This window comes from Ceratotherium simum, chromosome 24 (assembly GCF_057802395.1).
Source record: "Ceratotherium simum simum isolate JZ-2026a chromosome 24, ASM5780239v1, whole genome shotgun sequence".
Lineage (NCBI taxonomy): Eukaryota > Metazoa > Chordata > Mammalia > Perissodactyla > Rhinocerotidae > Ceratotherium > Ceratotherium simum.
The window spans coordinates 9170364-9183129 of NC_141923.1; the positions used below are offsets into that span (position 1 = coordinate 9170364).

Here is a 12766-nt window from a genome sequence, read left to right on the forward strand (position 1 = left end):
AGACACCAGTGTAAGGTAGGGGACAGAAGAAGAGCAGAACCAGGGTGCAGCTGACACGTCCAACTGGCCACTAGGGCTACTAGTTTCTCATTTCTGCAGCTCTGCCAACAGAGAAACATTCGAGAAAATGCCAGCACTTGTTAAAAACAATATGTGAAGAAATATTTGTTTTCTTAATATTTAACCAACAGGTTTGGCTATGTTTTTGTGTTTTGAAAAATAAAAAAGGCTAAGGCATATACACAGAAACACAGCACACACATTTTATCCTATTTTAAGCGTCAATGTGTTTGAAACAGCACTTGAGAGTTGATTTAAGTGTTACAAATAAACTTGGGACCATAACACTGATGAGCACTAAAATCGAACATTCTACAGAATACAGAAGGAGTCTCTGCCCAAAATCTAGTTCTCTATTCTGTAAAGACACATAGCCCTAGAACTTCAGGAGGCATTTACAAGGTTAACCTTCAGAGCCAAGTCTGCAGGTCTGTTTTGCATATTTCAGCATCTGACCACTAGGGTGGTAAGCGCTTCACGTGACAACCAAGTAGCCACATCAGAGCCAAAAGTTACAGTCTGTTGCTTAAACTTGGTACAACCTTGACAATTTTTGATATGTCTACATTCCACCTGTACTATTATTTACTTAATATTTTCTTCAAATCAACTTGCTTCTTTAAAAACTGGAATACCTACTTTGGGCTTGTAGAAAAATAACCAGTTTAATGTCTACTTACATTTTGAATACATATTAAAATAAATGCTTAAATACTTAAATAAAAGTGTGTCTCTACACCATCTAAAAACATTGCACATGCCACAAATGGTAAGGTGTACCACCCTTTAGAAAAAATACAATCCAATCCCAATTTCGCTAACAAAGTAAATCTTGAAATTGTTCATAAATGTTTACATTCCAAGCTTTTGTTCCCAAGGCAACTACAAAAAGCTGACATTTTAAAATTTCTAATCACTACAGCTCTAACGTGCTTGTTTACTGTACAAATATTATATGCCACAAAAAATGAAACTTGCAAGAAAAATAATATGTAAATGACAATAAGATATATATTTTCCCCCCACAGGATTTCCTTAAAGGAAGCCAGTCTATAAAATCCTTGATCACACCACCACTTGATAATTTATCATGTTTTCTTATCATATAGCTTGCATACTTACATAATTCTTATGTAATCTAACTTTCAAACATGTATATTTTCTCTCTCACAGATATACTTATTATTCCACTTTTTCTTTCATAATCCTTTCCCTTCTTTGTACTTGTCATTTCATATTACAAGTGCTTAATAAATGCTTGTAGAACTGAACAAAATCAATACAAACCAAATCTTATGGCCACAAGTTGCGTGTTTGTATCAAGCAAAAAGAGACTTTTATTTTTAAGTTCTGTGTTTCCTTAAAAGGACTTTGTCATAGCTTTTATATACTCTGGGAAATATACAATGATTAGAGAAGTACATGTCATAGTAATTTTTCTTATACGTACTCCAGAACCTCAAACACATACAGCGTGGTGATAGCTTAAAGGGTGTAATCTAGAGATTTTGAAACTTTATAAATTAGCCTTTAATAAATTGTACTAAGTATTTATTTTAATAAAAAAAGTTTGCTTTTCAAAGACATAGGTATTTCATTGTTACCCCCACCCCTTAAGACTCACACGAAAACAAAACACTTAGAGCAGAAAAAAAGGAAAAAGTCAAATGAAAAGAAGAAAAGAAAAATTGGTTCACAGCATTTGATTTACTTCTGGACTCTCTTTCTGGTTTTTGAACCTTGAAAAGAAAACAAAGAAATTTAAGTCATTAATCATTAATTTATAAAAGCAAAGAAGAACAGAAATATAAGTATTTCCATACATTGTTATTAATATTAAAAACCTATATGATGATTTGTGGAGATGAAATTCATACACCAAGATAAAACTGTTAATACCTTGAAAATCTCAGGAAATTGTGTCAGTTTTTTAATATGTCAAAAAATATGCTAACAAAATCTACCTTCTAGTCTTACGTTACAGCAGCACTCTTCCACGGGTCCAACGCATCCCATTTACACTGGTACTGAAAGATTTCTCCCCCAAATTTTTATTGTACAATTTAAAACATTAACTACTAATGTAAACCACAGCAGCAAGATAAGTATTCATCTCTTGAGGGAAGTGCTGAGCTTACGCATATTATGAGAAGCAAGGAATTTTATTCTAAATGTGTCGCTTTTTAAAGCATGTTACCTGTACTCTTTAGGCAAGAGAGCACCAGGCTATTCCAAAATGCAGTCTTTTCCACTAAGAATTAAATAGATCCCAACTGAGCAGCCTTCTAGAAAAGCATCACATCTGATGCTGGTCTAAGTTATCTTAAGACAGTTCATATCCAACTATTCCCGGGTTGGAATAAATCACTGATTCTTTCTTGGGGGCATGGGAGTTCTGCCTCACCAAGCAGACTCTGTTCCCAACTACCACCCCATGCCACCTCCAACTCGAGCACAGCAGAATCAGAGGATATGTTGAAGCCTGATCATGACGGCCTAGTGCTGGCAAAGGAAGTGCACCTTCCCACTACCTTGTGCTTCCGTCTGCCAGGAAAAAGCAACGGTACAAGTGCGAGGGGCAGCAAGGGAGCCTGTAACTAATCAATGAATGCACTAAACAACAAAGAGATCAATACTTCTTGTCTGACATGTACAATACATTCTTTGAATCTCAGACAAAATATCTACCACATATGTCTAATAATAAACAGTTCCTAAAAGTTTTCTGATTAAAGGTTTATTTAGTTACTTAACTGGAAGATTAGTTTAAAAATCAGAGTTTTTTATTTTTCCAAGTTCTAGCTTCTATTCAATTGCCATACACTTCAGTTAAAGCAAACTTCAAACTTATATGAATATCTTTTTTCTGCCAAGCATAATGCATGGCCTATACTATGGCTGGTTTAAACTTTTGAGTTTTTCCTTCAATTTTTGTGATATAGCCTTCTTTTTTTTGTGTGTGAGGAAGATCAGCCCTGAGGTAACATCCGTGCTAACGCTTCTCTTTTTTTTTTGCTGAGGAAGACAGGCTCTGAGCTAACCTCTATTGCCAATCCTCCTCCTTTTTATTCCCCAAAGCCCCAGTAGATAGTTGTATGTCATAGTTGCACATCCTTCTAGTTGCTGTATGTGAGACGCAGCCTCAGCATGGCCGGAGGAGCGGTGCGTCGGTGCGTGCCCAGGATCTGAACCCGGGCCACCAGGTTTATATTTATTATATAATCAGTATTATGCAACTTGGAGACTTTGCTGCATTTATCAATTCAATATTTTCCCTAATAATCAATTCTGATTGTTGCAGAAAAAATCTATTTCTCTTCTTGTCTCTTTAAAAAATATACTCGTTTTTGGCCGGCCCCGTGGCTTAGCGGTTAAGTGCACGCGGTCCGCTGCTGCTGGCCTGGGTTCCGATCTCGGGCGCGCACCGATGCACCGCTTCTCCGGCAATGCTGAGGCTGCGTCCCACATACAGCAACTAGAAGGATGTGCAGCTATGACATACAACTATCTATTGGGGCTTTGGGGGGAAAAAACATAATAAATAAATAAAATCTTTAAAAAAAAATATATATATATATATACTCGTTTTCATAATATGCTACTATTGGTAAAAGGTCCAATCATAAGACTAATATGTAAAATGTAATATTTGAAAAATAAAATATACAAGTTTGGCATACTCTTCTGTGATTTTAAATGCAGAAGGAAAAAAACAAGTGGGAGATTTCTTTGTAGGGTGCCCTTAAAAAAACCTCTTTCTTGACCACAGATATTCAAGAGTTAAACATAAATCATGTTTTCCTCAGAGAATCCTCAAGAATGGTCCAAAATCCAAGGTACTTCAAAAATAACACCAATAAGAGTAGGCTGCTGAGTACTGTCCATTTTATCAACAGTAGGGACAAAGTATACTAGCCATAAATATCATGGCTACGTTAACTCATTTTTAGTACAATTCTGAAATATTGGCATGGTTTTGAAATGCCAGAATATGCATGGTTTTTTAAGGCTTATCATTTTGTGGGGGAAAAATTACTTGCAGCAAATAACCAAATTTTCTCAATTGGTAAAAATTACGCCTTACATAAAAATAAAAGGATTAGAGGCCTCTGTTCTTCTTGAAAACCACCCTGTCACCCCTTCTCTTTCTTTGAGAAAACCTACACAATACACATTTTGAAAGCTTTCAGAACGTGTTCTTACACAATAGACCCCCAACTAGTCAAAATGAGTTTAGGTGTATCAAGAAAATTATACACGTTTTTAAAATGGTCTAAATAGATATTAAAGGAAAGTTGCTCCCATTTTGCTAGGCACAGCATTCTGAAAGATCACACAGTGAGAAAAATCTCTTACCATATTGTAAACCATAAATTGTGTTTGAAAATAAAATTGTTAATGAAGAAACTGACATTTCTAAAGCCGCTGTTAGAGGTAACCATTCTTGAAACACATTTATGACACAAAATCTTAAAGCTCTAAAACACAGAATTCACTGAATTATATTATATATTTCTTTAAAAAAAAAATCAAACGTAACAATGCACCTTCTCCTTCAAGTTACTTTCAACTGATGAATACAAATACATACATTTTCATGAACTCTTGTTTTTGGGGTTTTTTTCTTTTTTATGCTAGAAGCGATAACATTTTACCATATCAGGTTATCATGTAATATTTCTCTCATTTTTGAACATTTAGATAGTCAAGTACCTTAACTAGACTTATACTTTAGGGGAAAAAATGAATTACAATGGGAAAATAAACAGCATTTAAATAAAGCAATTCAGAGTTTATGTAACTAAGGGAGAGACTGATTATTCTTTTATTTTTTTAATATAAAAAAAATCTGAATTGTTCTCCTTAAATTAGCAATGGAGACTACTCTCTTGTTTTGCCATTAAAAAAATATAAATTAATATATTTTTTCACAGTATAAGGACCTCAAATTAAAATTTTAGGTACAAAAAACATTTTTCATAATTATAGTCGAATTTAAAATTATTTATGTATCAAAACAAATACCTCTGATGCTCATTAGGCAAAGTTCATGTAACAAATGACCTCCCAGCAGTAAGAGAGGTGTGAGTCGTTGCCACAAACAGCTGTGAATTTGCTTTGGTCTAAATGGGGATCAACCTTACTGTAGCAACGTAAGACCTTTCCTAAACTAAAATTGCCAGTTTCAAAGTTTAAGAGATCTTTTTTTTCAAGTAAGAATATTACTCTATAAACGCTCCTTAATTCTGCTCCCACTCACTGTCATAGCTGCTGCTGCTAGCCTCTGGCTGAGACACGCTTCCATGTACTGCTCCTCGGGACTCCTCACTTCCTAATAACAAAGTGAACAAGACAGGGGAGGAGGGAAAAAAAGAAATACAGTAGGGAATGGAAGATGGCAGCCGAAAAGAGAGAGGGACTACTCCAAACCCTGCAGCCTCCAGAATGAAGCTATAGACTCCCCTGCAAATGTCCCAAGTATTCTCTTGGGTAAATTCACATAAACCTAGGGATGTTCTATCCATAATAGATAACGAAGAAAATGTTAATAAAATCAGGGCAAAGATGATTCTCTTTGAAAGAGGAATTTTTGCTTTCCACAAATATGCACCGGTGCCACTGTCAAATATATCATTGGCCTAACTCAACAGGGCACTTATGCTTTAATGAAATTTTTACCAAAAATAAGCCTTTTCTATTAGAAATCAAGAAACATTTCAGGACCAACAAAATAATAAACAAAAGGCAGGCAGAGAAGAGATGTCATCTATAAAAACAAAATGGTACTATAGCCAGCACTGCATGTTTCTTCCTTGAGTCAAGGAAATCATCTCTTAAGAAACCTGGCACACATTCTTCCCTTTTTTGAGCCACCCATAGGTGTGCCTACACATCACAGACTGGCCCTTTCTTAACCAGACCGAAGTCCAACCTCATTCTGCCCTTTGCACATGTTGCCTTTGCTAATGCCATTTCTGGAACTACTCCATACTGGAAGTGCCTTCAGCACCAGTTTATGAGCCAAGAAGTGACTGTATACCTTGCTTTTTGCTCCAAGGGCTTTGAAAAGTGATGATTCGAGGCTTTAATTCCTTGCATCCCAACTAACTGAGAGACAAGAAGAGCTAGCAGACTTTGTGGGGAACAATCAGGCAGCTGCGGTAAGCCATGTACTATCCCCCCAGAGTGCATACATGCACACATGGACCAGTGTGCGGAAACAGAAAGATACTGGCCTGAGAATTAAGAGTTCTGCTCTCTACACCTAACCCTCTCACAATGGCTGTGTCATTTAAATGCTCAGTGTCTCGGGCTCCATATCTGCAAAATGAGAGTAGCTCCCAACTTCCTGATTACCGTGAACAGCAAATAACACAACGTGTGTACAAGAGACATTATGATACATACCACACAAATATAAGGTCTTCGCACACGATATTTTACTATAAAATCACAATATTATGACCCAAATAGTTAACTCCTTATCTAGTGGAAGGAGATGAAATTTGTGTTTATATATGGAACAAGTTAACAAGCAAGACTATTCAACTTACGAGTTTGTGTGGCCTCCTTTGTCTGTGTATTTGAGCATTCCATATCTTCAACACTAGGTTCTGCACTTTCCTCAATTTCTTTCTTTCGCTTCTTACATTCAAAAATTTAAAAAAAAAAAAAAGAGAGAGAGATGTGGTCTGATGGTCAAATAAGCAAATATACAGACTTACCATATATTAGTATATATGTGAATCTATACAGGTGTGGGTGTGTCAAAACATACAGAAAGACGATACACAGCTTCAGGGTAGTGGTGATTTAAGGGAAGGGATGAGGGATGGAAGAAAATGGGATTAAGAGAACCTCCAACTTTACAGTTGGTCTGGATGGTGGCTATATTTGTTATACCCACCTCTAACTTTTTATCTTCACATAGTTCATCACTGAAAGCCATGTTTTAACCATCAGGACTGGTTATACAGAAACTCTCTTTTAAAGCAAAGCGTTTTACAAATTTGATTCATGCAGGCCAATGATACTTACTCTCCCATTTTACAATGTGTATGGTGGGGAGAGGGGGTAAATCTACTCGATAAATGGGAAAATATACACCTTGTCCCATACATTGTATCAGTGGTTATACTTTACAAATTGGTAGTAAAATTCTATTCATGAATCAATAATGGCAAACTTCTAATAAATTTTCTTTTGGTATATTTTTCATTAGAAGTTTAAGAGGGCCAGGGCTGGCCCGGTGGTATAGCGGTTAAGTGCATGCACTCCGCTTCGGCAGCCCAGGGTTCACAGGTTCGGATCCTGGGCGCACACCGATGCACCGCTTGTCAAGCCATGCTGTGGCAGCGTCCCATATAAAGTAGAGGAAGATGGGCACGGATGTTAGCCCAGGGCTAATCTTCCTCAAAGGAAAAAGAAAAAAAAGTTTAAGAGGGTCATAAACCTTACTGTAAAGGAAGGGTCTTAAAATTACATAGCGCTCCTAAAATCTCAAAAACTAGTTGGATTTTCCCCCATTCTCTCAGTTCTTTCCTATTTTCTATTTATTTTTCTAGTTGAGTGTTACTTAGGAGTTAATGCCAATATTCTGTCACCATCCATTCTTCCCAAATTGTCGTTCAATTTCTTTTTATTACTTTCTATCATTACAACATTTCCTAACTAGTTCAGTCCTGTGCAAAGTTTTTAAAGTACTTAACATCTCTATATGTAGGTATAACTATAGAAGGACATTAGTAATAAATTTAAAACATTGTATTTTTCATATAACTTTACCCCATGTAGTCTCAAACTTAAATGTGTTAAAATCCAAATTATAACTCAAAGCTTCTCTAGGTTGCCTGAAATAAGTCTGTACCATTTAGGAAATCATCTGATACTTTCCAAATTTCACAACGCAACAGAATGTTCTTGCTTATATTTTCTAACAATTAGCCTTAAGTTAAACTTCATCTAGAATGTTCCCTGCTTCAGGCCATTCTGTGTATAGCTATGAAAGAGCATAATACCTGCTGACAGCACACTGTTCTCTGTCCTAATGGCAACCATGGGTTCTGTTCCAAAGAGAACTACATGGGAAAGCTCAACTCTATTCAAACCACAGTATCTTAAAACCTCCAAATGGTCAGAACCGTTATTATCTATGTATTACAATTAATCCCCTGTTTCAAAGTATTCTTAAGGTGGCTGTAGAAAGATTAGAACTCAGAGATACCCACCATGTTCCCAAAGAAAATGCTTCACATACACAAAAATAACAACTTGACTAAACCTGAAGAAACTTTAAAAGGCATTCATTTAGCAGATTTGTATATGCAGGTATTGTTTCTCAAAAATAGCTATAAGAGTATCTGTAACTTCATATAACTGATGAGAGAAGGGGAGAGTGCCTTACATCTTTCTTTTCCAAAGTGTTGCTTCATGATTACCATCTAAACCCTGCTGGGCTGAACAGATTGGTTCGATAATTACATACAATAACTGCAGTGGGCAGGTAACCCTCAGCTGGCACAGGGCAGCTCCCCTGTGAGAACTTCCATATGCAAACTGTACTGATGGAGTGCATTAGGTACATCTTTCCTGCCGGTGCACAGGCCTGATTAACGCCAGCCAAGACTCCAAGGTTAGCATGTCAGCAGATTTGTGATGCATTAGGCAGGAATAAACACAGACACTTTTGTTCATTCGGACCAAAATTAAGGAGGAATATTTCAGTACTATATTGCTTTCCATACAGGAAAGAATGCATTTTCCAGTTTTAGGAGGGCAGATTTTTAAATGCTCATTATAAAGGGAGCTATCCAATACATTCTACCCAAGAACCTAGTGCATTCATCTTGTTTTCAAGCTTATTTAATAAAAAGGAGCTTTCTTAATCTCCATGCAGGTAAATTACACAGGAATGAAAATCAGACAGTATTCAACCAACAAAAGAAACACCTGTGTTTTAAGCAGTATGCATTAGGTAAAGCACTGAATTTCATTAATCCACACTTCAGCTGAGTATCTCCTGCCCAACTTTTCTGACAACGTATGTAGTTTGGACAGAAAGGGTCAATGATGTACAGACGAAGACCAATTAAAAAAAAACCTGCAAGTTTAATAGTATCTAAGTATGTTATTCACTTTATAAAGCAATGAGTAACATTCCAAACAATTTGCTGCCAGCTTCTTTCTCCTGATTATCTCCAAATGCTTCATATGTTGTTATTTGTCAACATCTCAGGCTTCAGATAGTGCATATTTTGGTTCTCTTTGAACAGAAAACGGCTTTGCAAAGTGACTATGCTAATCTCTGATTCTGTCATATTCCATACCAGGTCTCACAGGTTCCTTTATTTGCAATTATAAATGAAACCAAAATATTGTACGACACACAAGAATAACATAAAATAAACAGGACAGAGTTTTCGTTTAATTCAACACGGCTAAACTATCTTTAAAAAATTAGGTTTATTTCAAAGGGCATTAGCGTATATATTACAAATTGTAATTTTGAAGTGTTCAGATATGCTAGGCTAAAATTTAGTTAATTAGCAGCTTCTCACTTCCAATTTAGAAACAGGAAGACAAATCAGCTAGATGCACTTGGACTGAAAATTTACTAATAGTCTAAACACTGATTGGAGACCAGGTAGAGACTTAAAACTGTTTTAAAGGAAAAGGAGAATAAAAATCTTCAGGGGCAAAAAACGAAGACCAATTTTTCGCTTCCCAAGCCAAACATCAAAAGATCACTTCTAGATGCTTTCAAAAGCCTCTTAAAAGAGCCAATCAGATTCATGGCTATATCAAAGGAGATGGGTATTCAGGGACTGTTGTTGGTTTTTTCCTCTTTTTACAAAAGTCATAAATGTTTATTATCAAAACTTAGAATATATAGCCTACAATTTTTAAATGTTTGGTACCGTATATGATTCAAAGCACTGACTGCACTAATCAGTTAGTCTTATTTTATTTATTTAAGGCCACTTGAAATCATCATGCAAATGTATACAGTTTACAAATTATTATTACCTTCCTTAATGGTAACCAAAAATAGAATATTTGTTACTCAATAGTAACCGAAAAAAAAAAAGATAAAACATATCTTCCACGAAGGTAAAGCAAACATGTGTTACACCACAATATTTACAAAATCAGTGGATTTCGTTAAAATTCACTATATAGACAGGAAAAACTGAGGCTGGGGACAGAAGAAAGCTAAGGGACTCTGCTCAGTGTTTCTCAGCTGGTGACGGTGAAAGACTAGAACTCAGAGCTCTTTGTCCTTATCAATTTCCTTCCACAGAACTATGCTGCCTCCCTATGTGACTTGTTGGTAGGGAGCAGCAGTTCCCAGCTGTTGTGCCTCTGTTTTAACACACCCATCCCTTCCTAAGGAGTTACAGTACACATATATATGTACTTGGCATACCTTATTCCACACTCTTCTCTGTTTCTCTCCTACTTCTCTCCTTCGTTCTGCTCCCTGAGGGCAAGCAATATGGTTTTCCTCATTTGTCAAACCCTCACTGAGTTTAGCGTGGTATTTTACACATAAATATCTATGGATCTGCACCTGCTGAGCAACTATTCAACTACTATTGTAATAACAGAGAGATAACTTCATATTTTACCCAAGCCCCTCAAAAACTGTGCAGTATTTAAATGGACATGAAGTAACTACACATAAGTTTTGAGGAAAAGGTCAGACATAATTGGAAGGAGAAGAAATGAAAAGATGGGAAGTGGGTTAGGAAATGAATAAGTAACTTAAAAAGAGTGGCAGATGAATTTGAAGAATAATCTAAAAATACTCTGCTAGAATGCATTAAAGTGATTATTTTAAATGACTTTCAGTGATAAAGCCTACAGTAATAAGAATAATGAATACTGCAATTTCCTTCCACAATAACACTGCCCTCCATCTTTGCAGAGGTGAAGAGCACCACACTAAGCAGCTACTGTGTGCCTGGCATGGTTACATGCTTCATTCTCAAGTTGAGAAACAGACACTACAAAACAGATTAAAGCAAAAGAGTAATTTTAGCTTTTATAAAAACATTAAACACACAACAAAACACACACAAGTTAAATTTCTAAAACTGTTTGTATTTATGTAAGCCCTATAAGAAATCACTTTAGAGTTGTGTAAATTTAAGTGTCCAGTGTAATCCCACATACATGGAATTTCATTCCATGAAGTATCAATCCATACGTAAATGTAACACATGCATGACCTCATGGTCAAACTTGGATTTTATTTGTTGTTGTTGCTGTTTAATTGTTTGTTTAAATTTCTATTTCTCTCCTATCAACACTGTTAGTTACCTACTCTGGAATCAGGAAGAGAAGTACAACTTAAGTAATTTTCTAATTATTAACAGTTCTGGGGGAAAGGGTTTAGCAAAAGATGATGTTTAAACACACGACTAACAAAAATTTGAAATATCTATTTTCTTCACTAGTTCAAGCTAGCCCACTCTGATACCATGAAGAATGAAGAATTTACTGTAATTATCTAAAAATGGTACACCAAAAATTACTGCTAATTCATGAGTTTGCCAAAATACACTGATGCATTTGTAGACTCTGTCAGAATAAAGAAATAAATGAAAAAAACTTCATCTAGTTGGCAATCAGAATTGATTGCCTGCTCCTAGGCAATATGTTTTTTAATAAAAGCATTGCTTTAACAAAGTAAGCATAATCCGTCTACTTGCTTATTTGAAGTGTACATGTGTCTCTTCTGAAGTTGGGCCTACTGAAGAACTAGCTGCTTTAGAGCCCTACTGTCACTCAGCCTTCCAGAAAAAACACTCAGTTAATGAGCTGAAAAACAACTTAACCTTGATCACATGATCTACAGGAGTACTACATGCATGAGAACTTACTCTCATCAAATTTTCATATAATACTGGCAATCACAGCCTGGAAAGATCTCCCAACAGAACTTCTGAAAACAGTAAATCCAACTTTCAACTTATTGGCAACAATGGCCTTTCATGATTCTAACATCACTCATATCACAAGGACCACGAAACTTCCAACATGATCAACCTGGTAGTCACTTAAAAACTGAAAGATGTTTGCAGAATTCAATAAACTAAGGTCTAGAAGACTAATATGTCCCTGTATTCTCCTCTACGTTGGAATTAGTATGATACCTCTTCATTCATATTTGCCATGACCTACAGCGTTAACATAAAACTTGAGCAAAGTTAAGATGTTTCAAGGGCAGTTTATGGGGAGAGGCAAATGGGTAGCTAGTTATGCTTTAATTGTCTTTAATATTTTATGCCTAAAATCACTAGGAGACTTTTAAGTGCCTTGAGCTCCTATGTGAAAAAAAGCTATATAAATGCATAATAATAACAATGAATGGTTACATAGCCCTGGACAAGTCACCTAACCTCTTTTAAATTTTAGTTTTACCATTTGTAAGCAGATGTATCTCACATCACTACTGTAAAGTACACATAAAATAATTTAAAAGTACTGACAGAATATAGAGTAGTACACAAAAGCTCAATGATAACCTAAAGTTTAAAGAGTCGATATCCTAGTACCAGTACCAAGCACCATCAAGACCCCAGGGGAATTCTCAAAATAAGAATTAAAAGCACAAGACTCTGAAGCTAAAATACTGCAAACTAAAGAGGCCAATATCTATAAAGATAAATATTTCAATTAAAACCAAACCCTGTGTTATGTA

General features: G+C 35.8%; 1 protein-coding gene across 11 annotated transcripts in view; it reads right to left on the reverse strand.

Moving 5' to 3' along the window:
• Window positions 1–1373: 1373 nt before the first annotated feature.
• The window catches only part of VRK1 (VRK serine/threonine kinase 1), an 81874-nt gene continuing 70481 nt past the window's right edge, over window positions 1374–12766 (reverse strand). For 6 of the 11 annotated variants that reach the window (XM_087447969.1, XM_087447971.1, XM_087447968.1 and 3 more), the window contains 3 exons: window positions 6615–6705; window positions 5321–5392; window positions 1374–1799 (listed from right to left, as the gene is read on the reverse strand). In XM_087447969.1, the coding sequence (XP_087304095.1) occupies window positions 1768–1799; window positions 5321–5392; window positions 6615–6705 (195 nt within the window). In that variant the 3' untranslated portion in view covers window positions 1374–1767. The remainder of the gene's footprint in view (window positions 1800–5320; window positions 5393–6614; window positions 6706–12766) is intronic. The other 5 variants (XM_087447974.1, XM_087447973.1, XM_004434249.3 and 2 more) reach the window with 3 other exon arrangements.